General features: G+C 35.4%; 1 protein-coding gene across 7 annotated transcripts in view; it reads left to right on the forward strand.

Moving 5' to 3' along the window:
• dab2ipb (DAB2 interacting protein b) overlaps positions 1 to 26,986 on the forward strand; it is a 177,759-nt gene that overhangs the window by 132,784 nt on the left and 17,989 nt on the right. For all 7 annotated transcript variants that reach the window (XM_051110800.1, XM_051110801.1, XM_051110803.1 and 4 more), the window contains 5 exons: positions 1,467 to 1,620; positions 3,148 to 3,246; positions 6,625 to 7,179; positions 22,244 to 22,388; positions 25,674 to 25,818. In XM_051110800.1, the coding sequence (XP_050966757.1) occupies positions 1,467 to 1,620; positions 3,148 to 3,246; positions 6,625 to 7,179; positions 22,244 to 22,388; positions 25,674 to 25,818 (1,098 nt within the window). The remainder of the gene's footprint in view (positions 1 to 1,466; positions 1,621 to 3,147; positions 3,247 to 6,624; positions 7,180 to 22,243; positions 22,389 to 25,673; positions 25,819 to 26,986) is intronic.

Genomic DNA, 26,986 nt, shown 5'->3' on the forward strand with positions numbered 1-26,986 from the left:
TAACATACATTTTGTATGAACCCTCTTATTTTAGTAAAATAATTAACATTTTGCAGATTTTGAAGATGTATGTAAACTTTTGACTTCAATAAATAATATATCTAAAAATATATATCATAAAAAATAACAAAATATGCAAGTATAAATTATGTGAATAATGTAAACTAAAAAAAATAAGTGTTATATGAAAATATTGGCTGTTGAGCTCCGGTTGTAGCAAATTTATACTAAATACTAACTAGAAAGCATTCTTGTTAATGTAACTTAAATCTGTATTCTAATATCTTACCTAACTTACTATACAAAACCTAAATCACAGTCCGATGCACAGCAACCCAATTTTTAGGGGGTTTGCTGCAAAACAACATTGGGGTGTGTAAATAATGACAAAATTTTCATTTTTGTGTGTTGTATTCCTTGGAGATCAGAAGATGAAGAGTGTTCTGTGCTCATCTCTCTCCAGCTGACATGAAGGGATGAGTAGTGGAACTGTTCCCAGATCAGATCTGCTTTGTAGCAAACACTAATTAACGTCAGTTCAGACCAACACAGTCTTCATCTTAGATGAGATCTCCCACTCTAATTACAGCTGTAAACATGTTGCATTTTCCAATGATATGCTTGCTATCTTCCATCACTGTTTATTATGGATGCGGAACGTGTTGAATTGATGTGACACAAGTGGTATTGGCATTTTAAATGGCTTCATTCTTCACACATGCATGCAAGCGCACACAACTTCTTTTATGATTTACCTTTCTGACTTTTTTTTTTCCTTTGCAAGTTAACAGATATTGAAATGTTTGGCGGAGATTTTCTAATATATATTTCATATTATTAGGAGATAATTAACAGTTTGAAGAAGGCACTAATTATCCTGTCAGCGCACTAATCAGTTTCTGCGCGCTAACGTTAACCGACAGCTCAGTTAAAGACACCTGTAGTGATCAAATCACATAAACACTTTGCTCAAACAACACATGCTGAACAGCAATCCTGTGTTCTTTCACATGCCTTAATGAGTAATTAATGCCTTTATGCATTATATATGTCTCATATTATACAAAACATGTTGAGGATTATAGAAAAAATTTGCTGTGTAATCTCTATTATCGCTGCTGTCTTCACACTTTGGAGACTCAAACTGTGTTATTGAAGTTTAAACCTATTATTCTTTGATCCTCGAAACTGCTGTGTCCTGTATGTCTCTTAAAGGCTGCCTACAGACTCTGTTGTCTCAGCATACTGTGTGCTGTGTGAATGTCTTTGAAAAGGACCAGAGCACGTGTTCTTATATTACACCTGCAGTTTATCCAGTGATAACACTTGCTTTGTGGTTGCCATAAAATACCCATTCGATTATCTTGTCTTGTTTTCAAGATAAACGATATTGAAAAGCTTAGGTGTGTATGTGTGTGCAAGAGAGACATTTGTGTCACTGGTTGGTTTGTGTGTTCCTGTTTCAGGTCTCATCTGATGCCCAGGCTGAAGGAGTCACGCTCTCACGAGTCTTTGCTCAGTCCCAGTAGTGCAGTAGAAGCTCTGGACCTCAGCATGGAGGAGGAGGTCCTTATTAAACCAGTGCACAGCTCCATCCTCGGGCAAGATTACTGCTTTGAGGTATAAAAACCGGTTTAATTCGCTTCATGCTATATACATCAATAAATTCACTGATCTAATCTCTCTCAACACTCAACATGTTCATTTAAATTCAACATTACAGTATATCGTCATTCATAAGAGAGTGGTTCTAACCAGGCAAGTTTCCGGCAAATAGCAGTTTGTTTGATTATATTGATTTCCGTTTTATATAAATATTGATTTCCATTTTATCATAATCTTGTTTGAACAGTCCCAATATTGATTTTTAAAACCCCAGTGTTGATTTTTAATGAATTATTTAGTTTTAGTGGATAACGACTTTTCAACAAGGTGAACACAAAAGAAAAGAGAGAATGACTTATTAATATGGGTATTATAACTGAAATGTATACCAATTAACTGGAATTTAATTAAAATAGGAATCAAGTCAAATCAAGAGCTTGTGGATTAAATCAGAATTTAATCAAGACCAGAACCAAATCAAAATCAAAATCAAAATCAAAATCAAATCAAATCAAAAATACACTGTATAGGTCAAAATTATTGTTTTTTCTTTTCAAATCATCGTTTTTTCTTTTCAAATCAAATGTGACCCTGGACCACAAAACCAGTCTTAAGTTGCACAGGAATATTTGTAGCAATAGCCAAAAATACACTGTATAGGTCAAAATTATCGTTTTTTCTTTTATACCAAAAATCATTAAGTAATATTAGTTTAGATATTAAGTAAAGATCATGTTCCATGAAGATATTTTGTAAATGTCCTATGGTAAATATATCAAAACTTAATTTTTGATTAGTAATATGCATTGCTAAGAATTTCATTTGGACAACTTTAAAGGTGATTTTCTCAGTATTTAGGGTTTTTTTTTGTTTGGTTGGGTTTTTTTTTTTTGTACCCTCAGGTTCCAGATTTTCAAATAGTTGTATCTCAGCCAAATATTGTCCTATCCTAACAATCAGTCCAGCTTTCAGATGATAAATAATATTTATAAATCTCAGGTTAAAAAAATTGACCTTTATGGTCATGGTTTTGTGGTCCAGGATCACAAATCAAAAACTTGTGGATTAAACCAGAATATAATCAAAATCAGAATCAAATCAAGAGCCTGTGGATTAAACCAGAGTGTAATCAAATTCAGAATCAAATCAAATCAAGAGCCTGCGGATTGAACTAGAATGTAATCAAGCTGGGAAATCTGTATTGATCAGAAATGCATCAAACTGGCAAATCTGTATAGAGCAGAATTTATTCAGTTTGATTCAATTCACAAGCTCTCTTTTTGACTTCTTTTGTAGCTTGTGATTCCTGGTTGGAACGTGTGTGATTGTCTATATCCAGCTTTTTGAACACATTCTTTAAATGCTGAATTTGTATCCAAAATATCTGTTAGTAATGTAATTCAGTTTGGCATTTTGTTTCTTGTCAGTAACATCTTTTCAAAGAACATTAAAACATGGCACAGGTTTGCTGCTTTTGATGTAAGCAAGCTGGAAGCTGTGAAATTCTTGCAGCAAGCTGACAGTTATCAACCTTTTTTCCAGGTGAGCACCTCCACAGGTAGTAAGTGCTTTTCTTGTCGTTCGGCCGCCGAGAGAGACAAATGGATGGAGAACCTGCGACGGGCCATCCACCCTAATAAGGTAATCTCACCTTCCCGCAGAGGCGCTTTTATACGTGCACAGGGTAAAATCATACCTGATGCAGGATTATTGCTGAAGAAATGCAATTCAATGCAAAGAAAGAGGAGACATCAAATAATGTTTCTGTATCTGTAAGAATGATGAAATTCAGGGCAGTTTTTTCCTTCTCTCTTTGATATAAGCACATGAGACGCAGGAGAGAAACAGCAAAACATATGGCCCCTTTGAGCGAGCCAAGAAAAAAATAGTCATCCGACAGCTCATTTCACCAATCAATGATTAAGCAAATTAATGATTAATTAGATTGGGAGAAAGAAATTCAAGCACAACCTTCAAGTTATATTTGCCTTCTTCACAGCTTGCCTGGGGATGTGTTTAATGTCTCCCCATCGCTCAGTCTTACATTTTAATTACTCAGTGGGTTTCTGAGGTGAACACCAGAGCCAGGCTTTACAGAGCTTTACCGTGAACAGATGATGCTTTCAGACAGATGTTGATGCTGTAGTAGTGTGGAGATGATCATAGCTCAGGCATTAGCTGCTGCGGCAGAGGCCCATTTCTGTCTGCCTAATTAGTTCATTATCTGTGATGAGGGCGCACAATGAAGCACCTCAATACAGAGATGCGAAATCAATTGCCTTAGTGGGTGTTTATTTGGATGGGAATATCCATGAGCACTAGAGCCCTACGCAATGCCCGCTTCCCTTAGTACAGTCGACTGCTGTTACAGGGCAATTCATCAGACAAGCCTTAAAGGCATATTTCACTCAGAAATGGAAGTTGTGTTATTGTTTACTTTAGAATTTTAAAAAATCTTTTTGCAGCCTAGGGCTGCATTGTTAATGAAAATAAATGGCGTAGTATGATTATAAAATACCAGAGGCTGTGATTTAAAGTGATAGCGCACCCACAAATGAAAATGACCCCTTGATTTATTCACCCTCAAGCTATCCTAGGTGTATATGACTTTCTTCTTTCAGACAATTACAATTGGAGTGATATTAAAAAATGTCCTGGCTCTTCCAAGCTTTATTATGGCAGTGAATGGCTGTTGAGATTTTGAAGTCCAATAAAGTGCATCCATCCATCATAAAAAGTGCTCCACATGGCTCCAGGGGGTTAATAAAGGCCTTCTGAAGTGAATTGATGTGTTTGTGTAAGAAAAATATCCATATTTAAAACTTATCCACTAACTGTCGTATGCACAAGAGAGAGGCGTTCCAGCAGATGATGTAGGACGTAGGTTGGATGCGGTGATGAGAGCGAAAGTGCCGAACATGGAGGCGTAATGGAAAGAACAAAACAAATCACTGGTCACGCATTAGAAGTACAAACCGAGGATTTGTAAAGAAAAATGTCGGAAGATTTCGATATATGCCAAATTAGACTGTTTTTTTCTTTGCTGTAAACATAACTTCTCACAAGCATATTCTCAGGGGAGCACACGCTATGTTTGCGTCCTACGTCATTGCTGGAACGCCACTCAGAGCCATGTGGAGCACTTTTTATGATTGATTGGTGTACTTTATTAGACTTTTAAATCTCTGCTGCCATTCACTGCCGTTATAAAGCTTGGAAGAGCCAGGATATTTTTTAATATAACTCTGATTTCATATATACACATTACCAGTCAAAAGTTTTTGAACAGTAAGATTTTTCTGCTCACCAAGCCTGCATTTATGTGATCCAAAATACAGCAAAAGCAGTAATATTGTGAAATATTTTTACTATTTAAAATAACTGCTTTCTGTTTAAATATATTTTATGATGTAATTTATTCCTGTGATCAAAGCTAAATTTTCAGCATCATTACTCCAGTCTTCATTGTCATATCATCCTTCTAATATGCTGATTTAAATGTTCAAGAAACTATTGGTAGTAGTAGTAGTAGTAATATTTAAATGCTATATAAATAAATTAAACAGTATAAAAATGTTAGGTACATTTTTTTTCAGGATTCTTTGATGAATAGATCCAAAGATCAGAATTTATCTGAAATAACACGTTTTTGTAACATTATACACTATACCATTTAAAATCTTGGAGTCAGTATGTTTTTGTTTTAATCAAAATGATGATAAAGACATTTATCTTGTTTCAAAAGATTTCTGTTTTAGATAAATGCTGTTCTTCTGTACTTTCTATTCATCAAAGGAACCTGAAAACATTCAGCTCAGCTGTTTTTAACATAATAATAATAATAAATGTTTTAAGCAGCAAATCAGAATATTAGAATGATTTCTGAAGGATCGTGTGACTGGAGTAGTGATGCCAAAAATTCAGCTTTGAAATCGTAAGAATAAACTATGTTTTAAAATATATTCAAATATAAAACAGTTATTTTAAATTGTAAAAATACTGTATGTCACAATTTTACTTTTTTGCTGTACTTTGGTGAGCAAAAGAGACTTCTTTAAAAAACATTAAAATCTTACTGTTCAAAAACTTTTGACTGATAGTGTATGTTTTTTTTTTTTTTTTTTTTTTTTTATGGCACTTGCAATCACAGTTGTGCAGCCATTACTACAGCCTTTTCCATTCAACAGTTCATAGTGACCTACATGACCAGCTTAAAATCTACACCACTAAAAAGATGTAAACCTCTTAAAGCCCACCAGATTTATACTTTCTAGATGACAGAAACCTAGAAATAGGAACGAAAATATATATCCACATAGAAAATGATAAACAAAGTGTTTAGGAGAGCACCATCCATCAGTGTGTTCATCAGTGGTAACATTTCACCCCAGATACAGATGCTTCTGCATGACATCACTAATTGTGGGAGGGCCACTGTGCAGTGACTTGTGGGTGGGGGTTACGAATTGCTGTATGGCGTGGGTGAGCGAGGGCTTAGTCTGTTCAGCTCAGTGATTCACGATGGTCTGTGGCCTCAGAAATAACTGTGACATTTAGTTTTATTCTGATCTCATCCTCCATTGCCTCCTAAGTTATAAGAGGAAGGAGGGATATCTATAAATTAACCTCTATTATAGTCCAACAAAAGCTTAACCTTAACTACAGCATGATGCAGGTCAACTTTACGGCCGTCCCTCGTATATTAAACCACATGCCTTCTCACTGGAAATACTATTCTATTAAAAAAGGCCAGTGAATGACATTAACTGCTGAATGATGTCACCCAGTATTTACAGCACCGTCCTCCTATCTTTATGGGAAGGACATGAAGTGATCTAAAATAAAGGGCCTTTTAATTTCCAGCCAAGGGTGGGTGATCTGAAGCAGAGGGTTTTTAATCAAGTTGAAAAGCACGTCATCTCTAAATCACTGACCCTGTTAGATGCCACACTGATGTGGTAATAATCCGTTACAGCCATGACATGGCAGCCAAACCTCACAATGCCCTTCCGTCTCTAGGACAACAGTCGGCGGGTGGAGAATACGCTCCAGCTGTGGATCATCGAAGCTAAGGACCTTCCGGCCAAGAAAAAGTACTTCTGTGAGCTCTGCCTGGACGACGGCCTCTATGCCCGCACCACCTGCAAGCTGAAGACGGATAACGTCTTCTGGGGTGAACACTTTGAGTTCAATAACCTCCCTACCGTCCAGAGCATCACCGTCCATCTCTATAGGGACTCAGACAAGAAGAAGAAAAAGGACAAGAACAACTACGTGGGGCTGGTGAGCATTCCAGTGGTGAACGTCACAAGCAGGCAGCTGGTCGAGAAATGGTACCCAGTTAGCCAACCCAATCCGGGTAAAGGGAAAACAGCTGGTCCCATGGTTCGCATCAAGGCCCGGTACCAGAGCATGAACATCCTGCCCATGGAGCTCTACAAAGAGTTTGCCGAATACACCACTAACAACTACATGCTGCTCTGCTCGGTGCTGGAGCCCGTCATCAGCGTCAAGAACAAAGAGGAGATGGCCTGCGCTCTAGTACACATCCTACAGAGCACCGGGAAAGCAAAGGTAATGTGAAAGTCTAACATATTTTGTCATTTAGCAAAGAGTTTTCAAACTGTGTCTAAGGGGGTCCACATCAAAGACAACATTAAAGAATAATATTAAAGAATATAAAAGAATTTTAACGAAAATAACAATACATTTCTTTTTCGTTCTGCCTCTAAAGACACATTTTTGTATTTTTTTCACAGTATAAATTGGGTCCTTGTACATGAAAATAGAGTAGATTTTAGCAAGGAAAACCTCTGCTTTAGAAGACACCTTTATTTAGAGAATTTTACACTCAAGACAGTGACAATACAGGAGTTAAATGCATTGCTAATAAACACAATAGCATTAGTTGACCATCACAACATTCATATTTAAAGCCTTAAGGTTTAATTTCCAGATGTTTAAAAAAGAAGTTCACTTCCAGAACGAAAATTTACTCAGCCCCTTGTCATTCAAGATGTTCATGTCTTTCTTTCTTCAGTCGTAAAGAAATTGTTTTTTGAGGAAAACTTTTAAGGATTTAAGTTCTATGGTGCCCGTGAGTTTGAACTTCCAAAATGCAGTCTAAATGCAGCTTCAAAGGCGTCTTATCTAGCAAAACAATCGGTTATTTTCTAAAAAAAAATTGACAATTTATATTCTTTTTAACCTCGAATGCTTGTCTTGTCTAGCTCTGCGTGTACCTTGTGTATTCCGGTTCAAGACAGTTAGGGTATGTTAAAAAACTCCCATCTCATTTTCTTCTCCAACCCTACATCGCTGTAGAAGTACCAACTGAGTGTTTACAAAGTATCAAAGCATCAAAGGCCCTTTGCAAAAAAGGTAAAACAGCAGTGTAGGATGATTTTGAAGTTGGAAGAGAAAATGAGATGGGAGTTTACCGACATACCCTAAATGTCTTGAACCAGAATACACAGAGCGTTTGAGGTTAAATAGTATTGTACTTTTTTTTTTTTTTTAAATAACTGCTTGTGTACTGGTTCCTTGGCTGGGATCGTTTAGAGCCCTTTGAAGCTGCATTTAAACTGCATTTTGGAAGTTCAAACTCACGGGCGTCATAGAAGTCCACTATATGGGGAAAATTCCTGAAATGTTTTCCTCAAAGAAACATAATTTCTTATTCACTGAAGAAAGAAAGACATGAACATCTTGCATGAATTTTTGTTTTGGAAGTTAACTTCTCCTTTAACTAGTATGCAAGCTGAAAACATGACCGAAGTCAGTATTTATCTACTGAACACATACAATCAATAATTCTAATAGATGGAGACTTTAATATTTGAAAATTGGCATTTGCTGCACCAAATGTGCATATATATTTATCTGGAAAAACCTGTCACAGTGTTTTATAAAGTTTTGAACTGCATAAATAACACATGCAGTTCTTTATAAAACTTGACATTATTTTGTGTTTCAGTAAAACCAATTAACAAAATTATATATAATTATATAGGAGCCTGACAAAAATGTTTATTTTAAAGAAAAACGACTTAGAGGCTTTTGCATCTTAACTCTATATATATTGCACTATATTATAAATTGTGAATTCACATTAATTATTCACTTAAATACTCAAAACTTAGCACATAAATTATAGATATAAAACATACATGCATAAACTTTTATTTATAAATTATTTAGATTTGTTATTCAAACACTTTTGTTCGTTTATAATTTATGAATTAATATTTATATTATTTATGTGACTGTATGTTTACTTTTTGCGACTACTGGAAAATCAGTTTTTGCCTTTTTATCTGACTCTTGTGTGTGTACCCTGTGCATTTTGTTTTCATTGATGCTCTTATTGAACTTCAGAGGTCACGGTGAATCAAAAGCAATCCAATTCCAGTTTGTTATCTGTGCTGTAGTATCCTGCTGTTATTCCTTGCTGTTTGGGTTAACAAAGTGATACTACATTAAAGAGATTGTGTGTAGTTTGTATTGGCTACATCTGTGAATCTTTGTATTTATGTGTGTCGGATTTCTCATGCTGAGAGGTATTTCGGAGGGATTATCTCCCCCTGGTTCTCACAGCCTACCACAGGATCCAAAGAGCAAAATAGCAAATCTTCCCATTATACCATAAGGGGAGGTATTAATACGGCTGCTCTTATCTGTATTGGCCGCTTTTAAGTCTGTCTGGTCCTGATTGGCAGATCCAGGGTTGTTGTAGATGGTATGTTTGCAGTGACTCACCGGATGATATAAACACAAAGGCAAAATGACCTTAGATGGAGGCGGATAGGCCTCTAGTATATGTATGGCATTTAGTGAAGAGCGTGTTTGGACTGCACTAATGTCACCGTTCACTGTTTGAGGAAGAACAGGACGGCAAAAGATGTTAGTCTTTTAGATATGTAGTTGAGCTGAATATTCTCATTATTTTAACCTGTGTGTGGAGTCTAATTAGACAAACTAAGCATGAAACAAGATTTTCAGACAGTGAATCTACCACTATGTTTTTAATCAGGGTCTGGGCGTAAGGGTAATTTCAGTGGGCAACTCTCAAGAAACTGATTTTTCGCTGCCTAGCGGTCTAGTATTTTTAATCCAACATCTTGCAGTCACCCATCAAGCAGTTATTCTGGTGCCATTACCTCTAGCCATGGAGAATCAGTGAAATGAAGCGTGAAACAGGTTTTTTACTATAGGGGAGGTTTTCTCTTCATTTGTTCATTTGGAGTGTCAGTGCAAATCTGAAGTTAATTGTTACGTATATAAGGTATTCGGCTTCAGCAGAGGTCAGAGGTTTTTATTGGCATCATTTCAGCAGTACAGTCATCTTAAAAACATGGTGATTTTCTTGTCGAGAGTTTAGAGGCACAAAGAGTATACTTTATTAAGTCCCTTTGCTTCCACACTACAAAATCACTTGAGAATAAAAACTTGCAACATTTAGAGCCAAATGATTTTTGTTAAATTACAGAATGAAATACCTCAGATTGATCACTCCTTTTAGGCTGCTGTTCAAATGTGATGTCACACGTTCGTGCCTTACATTTTCCACGTGGAATTTGAGGGTTCATTGAAATGTCAAAGTCCGCTAGGATTTACACCAATCCCTTAAAATGTTTGCAGATTACATGGCTTGGTGAACTTTCTACACTTGTAATTCCCATTAGTTCTTCCAGTTTTTAAGAGTAGGAGTGTGTATACATTTATAAATCCTATTCACTCCTTATTGCCTCACCATGACTGACTGGGGCAAGTTTCTGAACACCCGCGGTGCTAATGTATTAGTGTAAGGCCCTATGATTTCCACGATGTGGAAAAAGTGGCCGGAATCACTGAATTGAGTCATAAAAATTTGCTGTGTAACGTGGAATGTCACGGATTTTGCCAAATTTTAGATCAGTAAATCACCTAGGTCAGTACACTTAAATCAAAATGAGTGTCTGTGAATATTAAGCCGCAAAAATACGAATCCTTTAAATATGAATCCTGCCTGTTCTGCGTATCACTTTGTGAATAAATGGTGCAGACGCAGTTTCGTTTACTACAAACATACTGAAGAGCGCATGAAGCTAGTGGTGTTTTCAGACTCTGCCGCCTCTATACGAGTACATGAACACACAAACATAATATCTAGAGCTGCCTTGAGAGTCACTTTATGATCATTTTACCATTTCGTTTGAGATAAACAATCATCATATTGCATACAAACAGAACAGCAACCTGTCAAAATAAACGTTAACCTGAAGAAACTGACAGAAATGTAATGATAATGATAATGTAATGATAGTACTACTAGTACTACTTCTACTAATAAAATTATTAAAAAATATTTTTTTAAGGAATATTTACCAGAAATGTATTTACCAGAAAAATGTAAATACACAACACAATATTTCTAAAAATTAAATGTATTTATTTATTCATTTAGTTATTTAATTAGATAGATATTTAATTAGTTATTTATTAGGTTTTTTATTAAAAAATGTAATGAAACATTAAATTTTGGAATCCAGAAAATTAATGGAAAGCACAGAATTTTTTAAAAATAAAACTGAATTTGAGAAAATATATATTAAACGTATTTCACAGAAGCTTAAAAATGTATTTTTTGTTAAACTTTTATTAAATTGTTGTTAAATTGTGTACATTTAATGATTTCAAATAATTAGACATGCATTTTGAATAATATTTTCCAAAAAAGTAAAAATAAAATAAAATGCATTTAATAAGGCCCTATAAGTATAGCCTCTTATTTTCAGTATTTGTAATCAGAGGTTCATGGATTTTAGACCAAACAATTCTGAAAGTTAAATTTTAAATAAATAGACTCAGTTCTTGAAGGGAGTTCTGAAAGTTGCAGTATGTCTACATGCATTTAACTCTTATCTCTAAAGATATGGAAAAGTGTTATTCTTCCTGATAAGACCCAGATAAGACGGTCCAGTCTTCCCACAGTCACCCCAAAAGTGTCAGCGAAAAGTATTCTGGTATATATAAAGATATACAGATAAAAATATATCTGCTAGATGGTCTGTTGCTCTCTTGTTTAGTATAAAACTTGCTTCGTGCTGATGCAACAATGTACCATTTGTGAGCAAATTGCTAATTTGCAACAGTTCTTTTCAATTGATTGTCTCAAATAAACTGGTTCATAAACTGGTGTAAATGATTCATTAATGAATCCTTCTAAATCAAAAGGATTTAAAAAAAACCTTTATCCTATAATCACAAATGACTTGACATTTGTTTTGAAATGACACTGGAATTAAAATGCTCAGTTTGTAACGGTTCGTATCAGTAATAACGTCCTTTATGCTAATATTTTCATGTCGACTGAACTGCAGTGTAAGTTGTCAAGCACCACAGTGTTATTAGAGCTGGTCACTGTTTCACGAACCACTGACGGATCTGCATCATTATCCTGTGAGTGCTGACTCTGAGATTGGCCGCTCTTTCCATGGCATGATTAAAAGTCATTAGTTTCTTTTACTGGTCAGCTGTGCTTCACCTCTGTTACTACTGGATAAGGGGGAACAGGAGGGAAGGTCTGCTATTACTAAACCAACTAGTGTTCACAGGGGGTCATCATAACCACTCAGCTGTGTCACTCATATCCTATCAGGCCATCGTCCGCTGTCCCCTGGGTCTCTGATGCTGTTAATTACTGCTCCTTAATTACTCTGCTTCTCAAAGAAGCCCTGAGGGATATGGGCCGTAAAAACTGTAACACCGATGGAATCATCCAGGCTGTCCAAGGTCATTTGTTTTTAGGACAGCTGTAAAATCCAGCCTGCTTGCTTTTGTGATATGAGTGTGTTATCAATGTTCAATTGCATTTTAAAATATGTTAAAACAGAAAGCTATTAAGTTGTTACTGGTAAACGCAGCCTTGGTGAGCAAAAGATTTAACGTTTTAACAAACTTTGAATAGTATATTTCAGTAAAATGCTGTAGAGTGAATAGTATTAGTAGATTGAATATCTCCAAACTGCATAAAAATGTCAAGATATTTTAGCTATATTGCCCAACTCTAGTTCTGACTTAAATGAGCATTTCATTCAAGGAATGAAGACTCAATTTAGCGCTTCACTTTCCTAACATCACATCTCTCTGCCTTAAGTGTATATTCTCAGTGTGATTAAAGCAGTCGATTATAGTTGAACAGTCAATTTTATGAGCACTTAAAGCTGATGTAGAAGATGCATTTTAGGAGTTCTTTGTTCTACTTCAGCTGGCTTGTCTGTTTCTGACAGATGCGTAAGTTGACAGAACAAAATTAAATTGGACTAAATTAGGTTCAAATGAAGATGAAGCAGACTCGTCTGTGTGGATAACAGAGCTTGTCTGTTTATGTTCCTTTGAAAAGTCTGGACACGGTTAGTTGAGCGACCAAACAGAGCCTGCAGTGACGGATTCACTGGGAAGGATAATCTGACGGAATCTTGACAACTGAATGTCTCTCACTCTGCTAATGCACTCGGCCTTTTGAGGTAATGTTGCAGTGGGCACATTAGACTTTTCTATCAGTTGATATGGTGGCTGTATTCCCTTGACTGAACCTGAGACCAGTGTGCTTGTGATGTAAAATATGGAGAAAAGATATCCCATAGAGACCACAAGCCCAAGAGGACACAATAACACTCATTTATCACTTGTTTGAGGTTCATGTGTGTGTGATTTTTATCATGCATTCCCTTTTTCTCAAACACTAAATAAACTTTAGATGTAGGTGAAAAATACAGTCAATTGAGGAGACTTCTATCTCGCACACTTAAAAGGATTCGGAAACCTGGAAAAATGTTTTAAAATTCTGAAATTCTGACAATTGTTCTAGTAGTGCTTTTTAAGTATTTTATCAGCTAGATATTATTTTTTGAAAAATTAACTTTCTTGTCCCATTCAAATGACAGGATTTTTTTTTTTTTACATAAAAAATCTAGAAATTTGTATACTTAAGTAAACATGTATTTGTATTTAAGAGTACCAATGTTTGTATGTTTACCAATATCAATATATTGGTTAACACAGACTAGGAATGAACAATACTTTTACAGCATTTATTAATCTTAGTTAATGGTAATTTCAGCATGATTAAAATCACAAGTTGTATTTGTTAACATTAGTTAATGCATTGAACTAACATGAACAAACAGTGAACACTATTTTTTATTAACTAACATTAACAAAGATTCATAAATCTTCATTTATGTTAATTAACACATTAACTGATGTTAACAAATGATACCTTTTTTTTTTAAACTGTTACCAATATACTTCTTTGTTAAAAATGTTTGTGTCCGTAAGATTTCAAAAATGCTTCTGAAAAGTCTTCTATGCTCGCCAAGGCTGCGTTTGTTTGATCAAAAATACAGTAAAACAGTAATATTGTGAGGTGTTATTACAATTTAAAATAACTGTTTTTTAAAGAATTCTCTTCTTTTTACCAAGCCTGCATTTATTTGATTCAAAATGCAGCAAAAGCAGTAATATTTTGAAAGGTTTTTACTATTTAAAATAACTGATTCTATTTAAATATATTTTAAAATGTAATTTATTGATCAAACCTAAATTTTCAGCATCATTACCCCAGTCTTCAGTGTCACATGATCCTTCAGAAATCATTCTAATATGCTGATTTGCTTTTTTTTTTTATTATTAAAATTTTATTATTATTAAAACTTTACTATACCATTCAAAAGTTTGTCAGTATAATTTTTTTAATACTTTTATTTAGCAAGGATACTTTAAATTGATCAAAAGTGATGATAAAAACATTTATAATGTTACAGAAGATTTATATTTCAGGAAAATGCTGTTCTTCTGAACTTTCTATTCATCACAGAAACCTGAAAAAAATCCACTTTTTTTTTAACATAGTAATAATAATGAATGTTTTTTGAGCAGCAAATCAGAATATTAGAATGATTTCTGAAGGATCGTGTGACTGGAGTAATGATGCTAAAAATTCAGCTTTGAAATCACAGGAATTAATTACATTTTAAAGAATATTCAAATAGAAAATGGTTATTTTAAATCGTAAAAATATTTCAAAATGTTACTGTTTTTGCTGTACATTGGGTCAAATAAATGCAGACTTGCTAAACAGAAGAGATGTCTTTAGCAAACATTACATATCTTATATTTATTTATATATATATATATATATATATATTTTTTTTTTTTTTTTAAGAACAGCATTTATTTGATATAGAAATATTTTAACATAAAAGTCCTTACTTTCACTATTGATCAATCTTTGCTATTAATTTATGATTAATAGCAAAGATTAATATAGCATTAATTTTTTAGAAAAAAAAAGAAAATCTTCCTAACCCCAAAATTTTGTACAGTAAAGTTTTTTCCTGTGCATTTTAAACTACAATCTTCATAACACACTACCATACACACTGAATTGTGGCAAAGCAACAGCTCAACCGTCATCTTCCATCATTAACTTAGAGACACGAGACGAGAGTCATTATCTGCATTTTCCTTCAGCACCTTATCTTTCCTCTCCTCATCCGTCACCCTTTCTTTTTTTCTTGTTTTCTCCCCATCCTGCCTTTCTCTCCCTCTCTCCATCACCTCTCTATCTCCTTATCTTGTCTTAGACTCATGCTCTGCCATTCTCTCTGTCTCTATCTCGCTTGGCTGCACTTTAAGGCAGGCTGGCTCTGAAAGGATGTCATTTCTGGTCTGAAGCAGCACATTGCCCTGACAGCTATTACAGAAGTCGTGCTTCGCTGTAAATGTGGCATCCACTTCAGCGGGCTCCCCGTGCACACACACTTTAACACTTTTTCATGCATCTCAAGAGTTTGAGGTTAGACGAGGTATTAATGTGTTTCGTGATATAATGTAAATGTGATGTCATTTCCGTGCCTGGTTGCAACACGTGTGATGGACTGCCATTGTTGAGAGACAGTATGCAGATATTGACTTTACAATACAAAACATAGGCCTGCAGCTGTCATTACATAATCATATGATTACAACTATTTGATGACATCTGAATTGATCCTCGCACAAAAGTATAAAGTTAAGTTGGTGTCTTTTTATTCAATATAAATTCTTTTTGAGGCTTTTTCGTTTTCTAGGAGGGGTGTTTTGATGAGATGCAGACTGTTTAGCAAGCATAAGAAGGTAAACATTGAGGACATATTGTTGAATGATCCTTGAAGCGTTGTCTGTTTGACCCACTTTAGTCGTACAGCACAACAATCAGCCTTATCTCAGAAAGCACGCTGGATAAAGCTGCCCCGCAGCCTTGCATTTCATTAGCAGAGCATTTCACTGAGGGTCGTGAGCACACACATAAACACACACAGCTGGGGCAAACAGAATCATACACACATATTTGCACATATGCAGTAGAGAAAACTCAAGGTTATGAAGTGTGGGTAGATTGAGAGCTTAATTCAACGCTTGTGTGATATTTGACTTCTCTTTCTCTCACACATACATTACAGCGTTCGCTCTCTCACTTGACCCTCCCGCCGTCTGTCTGCTAAATAGCATCTGACCTTCTCTGACCTCTATTTTTTTGAGATGGAGAGGGAGAGAGATAACAACCAGAGTTTCAGCTTACAGCTTGGCTTTAGATCAAAAGAGAAATGTGCTGAGAATGACACACACGTAATGATGAAATTGGAGGAAAGGTATTCATCTTCGACATTTAATGATTGTTCCCTTTTGTTTTTTCAGTAGGTCATGTTGAATTATTGTGTGTCTGACAGAGTTTAGTGCCCATTTCTAGTGTGTGGGAGAGAAAAACCATTAGGCTACATATAAATGGCTCACATGAAACGCGTGGGATTAAATGGTAGCCATGCACTTTGTGAGCCCACTTTGGACATTTCACATTTGCAATTAAATTAAGCTAATTATTAATTTGTTCTGTAGTCTAGCACTAACGAAGAGGAATGGTGATGGATTTAACCTGTAATTTTGTGAAGAGCTTTTCTTTAACAGCACAAGTCGGCAGCACTACGTGTGTTTGTGCATAAAATGAGTTCATTTCCTAAATCAGCTATTCAGCTATTAAACTGTTTTATTGAATTAATTAATTAATTAATATTTATTAAATTAATTATTATCTTATCTGCATCAGTCAGAATTCCAGTGTCATTACCTCGCTAGAAATTTATGTAGTGAACAAGGTTTTGTTCATCTCTAAAAATATTTAAAGGGATAGTTTACCCAAAAATAAAAATTCTTTCATTATTTAGTCACCCACATGTTGTTCCAAATTTGTATTTCAAGATATTTAAAAGCTGAGTAAATGGTAACAGCTTTCTTTTCATTTCTTTGAATGGCTACACTGTTACACTATTTTTTTTTTTTTTTTTAAAGAAGTCTCTTATGCCAATCAAAGGCCAATTATTTGGTCAAAATACATTAGACAAACATAATATTACAAAATATTATTGCACTTTAAAATAACATTTTTCTATTTTAATATACTTTCAAATGTAGATATTTTTCTGTAATGCAAAGCTGAATTTTCATCATCCATTACTTTGGTCTTCAGTGTCACACAATCCTTGAAAAATCATACTAATATGCTAATTTATTATCATATATATATAGTTTTTTTTCTCTTTTTTTATATACAGTTTTTTTTTAGTGTTCTAACAATTTAAGTCATTACTATAACTTTTTATCAGTTTAACACATCCTTGGTAAATAAAAGTATTAATTTCTTTCAAACAAAGAAAGAAAGAAAAAATTTACTGACCCCAAACTTTGAATGGTAGTGTGTATTGTTTAAATAAATGCTGCTCTTTTTAACTTTTTATTAATCAAAGAATAATGAAAAAATTATCACAGGTTACAAATATATATATATATATATATATATATATATATATATATATATAGCATAAAGCAGCACAACTGTTATTGGAATGATTTCTGAAAGATCATGTGACACCGAAGAATAAATCCTATCACAGGAATAAATCCTATTTTGAGGTATATTAAAATAGAAAACCACTATTTTAAATTGCATAATAATATTTCACAATATTACTGTTTTTTTTTTTTGTTTTGTTTTTTTTTGTTTGTTTTTTCCTGTATTTTTAATCAAATAAAACACAGCCTTGATTAGGAGAAAAGTCTTCTTTAAAAAAATCTTACTGATCCCAAACTTTTGAACGGCAGTGTATATGGTTAAAGGGTGTAGGAATTATGTTGCTCTTTTGCAACAGTCTGTTTCTCTCTCTCTCTCTCCACCTTGTCTGTATTGTCGCTCACTCCCTCTGAATATCTTAACACCACTGAATGAGTCATCCTATGTCTGTAGATTAATGAGTGTGTGTGTGTGTGTGTGTGTGTGTTTGTGTGCTGTAGTCTTAGTGACCTTAAGTTTCATTTAAGGGCCTTTGATACCAAATCTTATTCAGCTGTCCTGACGCACAAAAACACACACAGGCACATATACACAGAGACATTAACAGATGTTACGCATAAAGAATGGGCCCTCACATTAAGAAGTGTTCACACATGTTTGCTTTTAGGGAGAATTTTTTTCACTCCTATTATGAGGTGGAGTAATCAAGATAACACTTCAGTAGTTAATACTTAAAGGGCACCTATTATGCCTATTTTTAAAAAATGTAATATTGGTTTTGTGTGTCCCCAGAATGTATCTGTAAAGTTTCAGCTTAAAATGCCCCATAGATCATTTATTGTAACATGTGGAAAATGTCATTTTTGTAGCATGTCTAAAAAAAAGAGCTGTTTTGGTGTGTATCACTTTAAATGCAAATGAGCTGCATATTACCACACGTCTTCAGAAGAGGGTGTAGCGTATACATCTCTGCTTTGCATACCTACAGCAATAAACATTCAGTAGAAACAATGACTGAGAGCGAGAAAAGCGGCATTCAGCCATACGTATAGGAAGCGAAACACACCAAAAGTGGGACGAAACAGTGCAGTGTTACAGAGCTCGCACCACGCTGACCTGTCATTCTCACACAAATACAGTTAAAACTTTAGCTAACGCTATAACGACGTGACATTCAGAAAGTAGTCTGGAGTGTAATGATTTACGCAGACATAAACGTATTTAGGTAGATTTTGAGGCACATTACCTTGAAAAATAAAAGTAATCCACTGCGTCCTCAGTGGCTCAGATGTTGGAAGAAAATTGAAGATTCTTATGTTCAGTCTTAGATCCAAACAAAGAACAATAGGATTGCTTACGAGACATTGTGGGTGTTACAGCTGCTCGAGTGTGGAGAAAATAGAGGACAGCATACAACCAAACTTGCTGAGGGCAGAAACTACGGTACTCCAGGATTGTCAATCAGCGGCCGTGGGCGGGGCCTAAACAATGTGATGTCACATTGCTCAGAGAATCAAAACCGCATGCCTAATGACACTGGTTTGGTTTAATGGGGATTAAAAATAAGGAGTAAGTGGATTTTTATCATAGTATTACACGCTGCCAACACACAGTTATGTCCTAACACCATGTAAAAGTGGATTTTGCGTAACAGGTGCCCTTAAAAAATAAAAATAAATAAATAAATCCTATTGAACACTCTTTTAGTTCAATATTAATGTAATTAGTGCTCACTGTTGAAAGATTTAATTTATTTATTTATTTCAATCTTTATTTAGAGCTTGTGATATTTTCTAGCCCTGAACTTAATCCTCACAAAGCCTTCTTTTTTTTATTTTCATTAAGACATTATTTAATGTGTTTATTAAAATGTTTCCAACTGGGGGCCATTGGCTGCTTCCCACGTTGTAGGTGATTTGAGGTTTTACTATCCTTGTGGGGACATTTGGTCCAGACAATGTAGGCAAAACCGCTCTCTCTCTCCCTCCCTCAGCAGAGAGCACAAACTGCTGTCTCGGTCAGATGGTTCCTTCTTTATGAGTTTTTGCTTCCAGGGAATGCAGTGAGACCTGAGGGATTTTATCTCTTCTTTTTAATCCCTCCATCCTCTCTTTATCATTTTTTCCTGTGTGCTACAGTACGTATCTTTCTGTTTTTCTCTGTTCCCCTGTGCAATGGCTTTGCTTTCCTGCGCACCACCTATTTTTACGCACCCGTTTTATTTTTATTTTTCTGCTTTCCTTTCCATTTTAGATTTATATTTATGTCTTACTGTGCTTAATGTCTTCTCGCTCTCTCTCTCGTCTCTCTCGTTTCCTGTGTTTCTCTCTCGTCTCGTTCTGATTAAGGGTGAGCTATAGTCTAGCTGATTAACTCTGACAGTAATGGACAATTTTCTTGGCCTTTTCTTAATAGTGCCCAGTACTCTGCATGTGTGTGCAAGGGAAAGATCTCAAGGCTTATGAGTGCTCCCTCTGTGTAACTAGTCTCATATCTTAATGGTTCTTAATGTGTTTTTTTTTTTTTTTTTTTTTTTTTTTTTTTTTTTTTTATCTGACTCTGCAATCATACCTTTTATAACTTTACAATTATTAGACATGTAATTATTTGTTTGTTTGTATGCAGCATCCAAAATTAACTTTTTGGCAACACATGCCATTGGTGAAAATTTGCCAGGCATTTTTTCTATATTTGACAATGAGATTATATTGAGCTCTAAAGAAAAAAAAAAGTTTTTATAGATAACTTTACATTTGTAATATAAGGTAAAAGTTGTTAGTGACAGTCATTGGTTGGAATCCATGCAACGCATGATGGTAGAGTCACTTCTCATGGAAAACCTGGAAATATTCCGGTCCAGTTACCATGGTGATGGTTCCCCGCATCAGCGCTCATGAAGGATTTTTAAGCTCTGAGGTCACAGTACATCCACACTACCCACACTCCTTTTCTCCTGTATCCCAAACAAATGCTTTTGTTTTGACTTACATAATACCCTATTATGTAGAGTCAACACGTTTTTTTTGGATTCCTCCTAGCTGAAACATTCTCTCTCTTTCCAATGATTTCCTAAAATAATAGGCCAAATAAATATCCACATTTAGCATGAATGGAAGGTGTGCTACTTAACATGAGTTCAACACTTGCCCTGTGTCCGAAATCGCCCCCTTTACCCTTAAATAGGGCACTATTTGAGGGGACAGCCATTTTTAGTTGTGTCCTTAGTGGACGTTATCGGGTACACGCATTCAATCCCACAATGCACAGCAATAATGAGTGTACAATTGTGCTCAACGGCTAGAGAATACCCATAATGCATTGTGAGAGTCGCGCGCCAATTGAATTCCCGAGCTGAATCATCCATCATCCGTTAAGTGCTCGTCCACAGCGTACAGCGCAATACGACACAGATATAAATTCATTGTAAATTATTAAATTGTTTAATTACACTCTAAAAAATTCTGGATTAAAAACAACCCAACTTGGGTTATTTGGCAAAGTAGTGCTGGGTAAATAGTGGATAGAACACATGCTGGGTTATTTGGACCCAGCCGGTTGGGTTAAATGTTTTTACCAAACATGCTGGGTTATTTTATTGAAGTGAACTCTCAAAGTGCATTAGGTAGAATAATTTAACATTAAAATGTACAAAGCTTTCATTTTTTTCCAATTCGCCATTTGTGTTTTTTTTAAATATTGCAATAACTTTCGTATTGTTGACTTCATATTGCAAATTCCCAATATTATAGTATCGTGAGATTTTAATATTGTTACATCCCTACTTATTTAACTTATTTACAGTCTAAAGTCCAGTGTGTGAGTTGTTGGTAACGGATGAATTCATCCAAACATATGGAAACATATGCAATGAGTGCTTTCGGGTTTAGTGTTAAAATTTGATGGGGTTGCGGGGTCGCATTTATGTACCAGGCTTGGTCTTTAATCCCAGTCCGGACCTCTGTTCTTGCCATCATTTCAACCAGGTTATTTTCATAGGATAGTATATTCATAGGAATCACTTTTAAATTTCTTTCTTTCTTTAGATGTGTTATACAGTAATGTTTAACTGAAATGTCCTTGTTGAATCATGCAAAGACTCAAAACTTAATTTTACATTTATTTTTGGCATGCGACATGGATTTTAAGGTTAGTAGTCATTATATATTTCCTTAGCCAGTTGCTTATGTTGGCCAAAACAACTCAATAGTGTCTCCACTGAGTCAAGCTTTAAGAAGAGTGGCTAAATATGTATGATACATTTTTTTTTTTAAAAGAAAGAGTGAATTATTAGGACATACAGTATGTTCTGTAATGAGAATTATATGATGATGATAGTTTTTTACAGACAAAAGGCTTTCAGCCACAGTCTACACGGAGCCAATCGTGACTCACCGCTGTAAATAGAGACTGAGACACACACACTCTGAGTCTTATTTGGGACGCTGGGCTGAACTCTGGACTGTGTGTGCGTGTGCGCACGTCGACACCAAGGAGACTGATTTTTCTGTCTAACTCCCATTTGCTGGTTTTGATAGGCTCCCTGCCAGATAGCTTTGATCGGAGCAGCTTTCACTTCAGCACTAGCATCTCTCTTCCCTTGTCTCTTTCCTTTCTTTTATGTCCTGACAGACATCAGCAGCACTACCGCTTCGATTACAATGACAGTCCCTCCATGCAATCTCTCCATCTACTCTGCTCTCTTTCTCTTTTTATAGCTAATAGTGTTCACACATCAACATGCTTTTTTTGGTTGTGTGTTTTTTGTTATAGGACTTCCTGACAGATCTGATGATGTCGGAGGTGGATCGATGCGGGGAGAACGAGCACCTGATCTTCAGAGAGAACACGCTGGGCACTAAAGCTATCGAGGAGTACCTCAAACTGGTCGGACAGAAATATCTGCAAGACGCACTGGGTAAGATCTTTGGAAACAACAAAAAAAAAGTTATTTTCAGAAAGCGTTTGTACTGTTTGTTATGAAAAAGTTGCCAAGTGACAGAGGACCACCAAAATAATTATGTTAAATAAATATCTAACTGGTGAACTAAGGGACATTTTATCAGCACAAACTTTCTGTCCTGCACAAACACTAGACAGACATTTCCAAAGTTTATTTTGTGTTAAGTTCCCCATATTCATTTTAGATAAGATAAACCAGACGTGTAGACACACAAACAAATTTGCACACACATATCTAGCCACCTTTGCTGTTGGCTTACTTTGTGTCCGATAAGGCTTGCGTTTATTAATACCACTGTATTTTAGGAATAAAATGTGTAAATGTCTGGACTAGCAGTTAATCTGCAAAACAAAAATACATGCTACAAATTTTACACCGCATATAAATATCGACTTTGGGGAATCTAATAAGCATATGTGTGAATGTGAGTGAATACACTTAAGAGAGTGAATCTCTTTTTAGATTTGCTTTAAGAAGCCATTTGGTGGTGCTGAATAATGTATTGTTGTTTTTCTTAGATAAATGTGACTTGTGAAGTGCTCCTGAATTATTAAATTGTTCACTTCTAAAGACTGACTAAGTCTCTTAGACATCATAGCAAAAGACAGGGACAGCACCACATGATTACATAAACAGCATATGTGACCATGGACCACAAAACCAGTCTTAAGTAGCATGGGTATATTTGTAGCAATAGCCAAAAATACATTGTATGAGTCAAAATTATTTTTTCTTTTATGCCAAAAATCATTAGGATATTAAGTAAAGATCATGTTCCATCAAGATATTTTGTACATTTTCTACCATAAATATATCAACGATTAATTTTTGATTAGTAATATGCTTTACTAAGAACTTCATTTGGACAACTTCAAAGGTGATTTTCTCAGCATTTTATTTATTTTTTTATTTTTTGCACCCTCAGATTCCAAGATACAAACATATGTTGAAAATAATGCACAACAACATATGTACAGGTTACTTGATAGTCCAGTATGCTCACAGGATTTGTGGTATTACATTTCTGTCATTTACATTTCTCATTGCCAATTACTAAAAACCATTTATATGAGCTCAGCTTGTACAAAATGTTCATATTACATATAATGGTAATTCAGTTTAACATGTGCTTTATTTTTACCATTGAAGAACTCTTGTGTTGCACCAGATATTGATGTTGGGCAGAGCAGGAAACAAATTACTATAACATCAGGCATGTTCTTCTGCTGCTGCGGACCACCAGTCTGGTTATTTGAGTGATTAGTTTAGTATTTGTGTTCTTCGCTCTTAAAAATTAAGGTGTTTCACGATGCCATAGAAGAACCTTCCTGGCATAAATGGTTCCATAAAGAATCTTTAACATCTGAAGAACCTTTCTGTTTCACAAAAGGTTCTTTGTGGTGAAAGAAGGTTCTTTAGATTATAAAAAGGTAAGAAAGAGATAGTTCTTAAAAGAACCTTTGACTGAATGGTTCTCTGTGGAACCAAAAATTGTTGTTCTATGCCAGGGGTGGCCAAACTCATCCTGGAGGCCCGGTGTCCTGCAGAGTTTAGGTCCAACTTGCCTCAACATACCTGCCGGGAAGTTTCTAGCATGTTTAGTAAGAGCTTGATTAGCTGGTTCAGGTTTTTCTGATTGGGGTTGGAGCTAAGCTCTGCAGGACACCGACCCTTCAGGACCAAGTTTGGGCACTCCTGTTCTATGTCATCACTGTGAAGAACCTTTTAGGTGCATTTATTTTTAAAAGTGTTGAATGAGATTCCTGGCTTCTCCTCTGACCTTTTTAAACAATATGGGGTTTACCAAAAAGAACTGAGATAAAAGTGTGTGGCAATACTGTGAAGTTAGCTGTATTCACCTACTGGAACCACTACATCAATCAACCATGTCCAACAATTATACATAACTTAGTTATCTGTGTTCCCATTGCTGAATATATATCAGTGTTTCTTCAGAGGAGGCAAGGGAACATTTTATGTTATGAGTCCGCTTCTCTCTCAGTGCCCCTGAGCCATTTGAGTTTTAACAGTCCCCCTAAAGCATGCTGTGAATTTGGTTGGGGGTAATTAAGAATGAATGGGGGAAAGTAACATTAGAGGAGGCAGTGCCTTCATCGTGATATGACTGGTTGAGTTCGGTTGTGATTGGTTCATGCAATAAATCCCGCCTCTTGTGTTTGTGTGCGTTCGCGAATCAGTCTGAATGAACAATGTAATGGTGTTAATGGGAAGACTAATTGAAAAACAACTAGATATAACCACTTTGTTACATCAAGATAAGACTTAAAATGGCATGTGTGATCTGTGGGTGGTTTTAGCGAGCAGTCAGCTTAGTGACAATATTTATCAAGCTTTGATGACTAATTTTGCTTACATTATTTAAAAAAGAAAATCCTAATAGCATAAGTAATGTTTAATTATCTAGGAAAATGTGATGTATATGAATTATACAAAAAAAGAAAAACTTGAGAAAAAAAGTATTAGAAAATAGTTGTTTTACATTGTAAACTATTTCCCAAGATTCCTGTTTGTGTTATATAACAGATTAAATAAATTCAGCTTTGGCGAGAGACTTCTTCCAAAAAAATCTTACTGAACAGTACTGTGTTTTCTATTGATCTAGGACCTGTGTAGTAATGTGGCCACTGAGTGTCTGTTTAGTCTCTAACAGGAAGATGAAGAACTAGGAATCCACTTCCATTCTGGATCAGTTGGACGTCCACATGGTTTATGCTACACTAGTTTGATTTTTCCCTGATGCTTTCATGCGCAACAGAGCAGAGGGGGAAAAATCGACCAGTACCTGCTCTGAGTCTCTGTGGAGAGGGATCTGGCTGTGTTGTTTGTTTGGGATCAACAAAAAGTTTGTTGTATATTCCCAGGACAGGTTCTCTCATTAGTTCTGAGTCAGATAACTTCAGAACTTTTACTAGTTGCTTTATAGTGGGAAGGGATTCGAATGGGGATGAGCTCTGGGGTGCTGATTTTCATCCTTGCGAATAATTGTGAAACGGTTTGTCTGAATGAAAGATGGCGGGGGATTGTACGGCAGGTTGCCTTGCTGACATTTAGGAATGCAAGCATTCTTGTGCGAAATACAAAATAACGTCAAGATTAATCAATAGATGACACCACTCTTTATTGATTTCCTGAAAAATGCTATTTATGTTGAAACAACTACACAGAATGAATTTAGAAACTCCAGTGTCTTTAATGTGTTTTCTCTTTCTTCCACTGTAGGCGAGTTTATAAAGGCTCTGTATGAGTCTGACGAGAACTGTGAGGTGGACCCATCCAAATGTTCATCTAGCGATCTAGCTGAACATCAGAGCAACCTCAGGATGTGCTGTGAGCTGGCTTTCTGCAAGATCATTGAGTCCTACCGGTAAATACAGTGTGCCCTTCACAGCTGTCTGTTGATCTGAACCAGTGATGCATTTTATTGCTCAGGCATTTTATTGCTTCTTTTTTTAGTTATCAACTTTGTCTCAGGTGTTTCACCTAAATATTCTCCTAAAAGCCAATATATGATATAAGTATAGAGGTATTAAATGAAGCAGGGGAGTTAGGCAATACTACTACTGCTACTAATAATGATGATAATAATAATACTTAGTGCTGTCAAAATGAATGATTAATTTTTCCAGTTTAACGGCATTAAAAATATTTAATGTAGTTAACGCAAGGGCAGAGCTGGGGTTGCTACCCCACTCACAACTGCTGCTTCTATGTCTTTTTTTCTTGACAAGAAGTGTGTTTATTTAGTCACAGAACATCTTTATGACCACATCAAACGGTAGACTTTTCAAATACACACACCAACTTCACTTCAGCGTAAGGCGCTAGTCAAACAAGCGTGGGAAAGGTACTAAGGAGCTTCAGTAGAACAACAGTGAACTATGGTCAGATGAGGTGTTGTCAGGCTATATGCCAGTAAAAACGAATTTACCTGTCCTGTCAGCCGTTATACTGTACTTGTAGCACACGTGCTTCAATTGCACGCACAAATGCGGTGGTGCCCGCTGTAGCCTGTATCATTTTATATTAAAGCACGAATCAAACTACGAGCATGCGTAGCAAATCCCTGTCAAGTTTAGCAGCGGCAGCTCTTAAAGTAATAGCAGCCAAATGACCTAATAACCCAGCTGCTGTTATGTCTATTAATCAAAGAACAGAAGAAAAAGAGGAAATCAATAACTTTCGTAGCCTTAAGGTATCATCTATATTTAATGTAGTATTTAGTGTTTAAAAACTTTATTCAATTTATGTATATTTCCTACTTGCTGAAGGGCACAGGTAAATATTGGGTTTATGTGAAGATTGATTTAAGTTCACTTAAATTAGAAGTTGTTATTTTCTAAAGTCTAATAAATGTTAAAATTGATAGCTCTCAATTATACTGTAATGTTGAATGGCTACAGTCAATGGTTAAATATTATGGAAAAAAACAATGTCCTAGAGACATTGGTAATATTGGTATCAGTGATACTCACCTTCAGTCATAAAAAAATGTCATTAAATATACTGTCTTTATGTTGTTCCTACATCAATTT

This window comes from Labeo rohita, chromosome 5 (assembly GCF_022985175.1).
Source record: "Labeo rohita strain BAU-BD-2019 chromosome 5, IGBB_LRoh.1.0, whole genome shotgun sequence".
Lineage (NCBI taxonomy): Eukaryota > Metazoa > Chordata > Actinopteri > Cypriniformes > Cyprinidae > Labeo > Labeo rohita.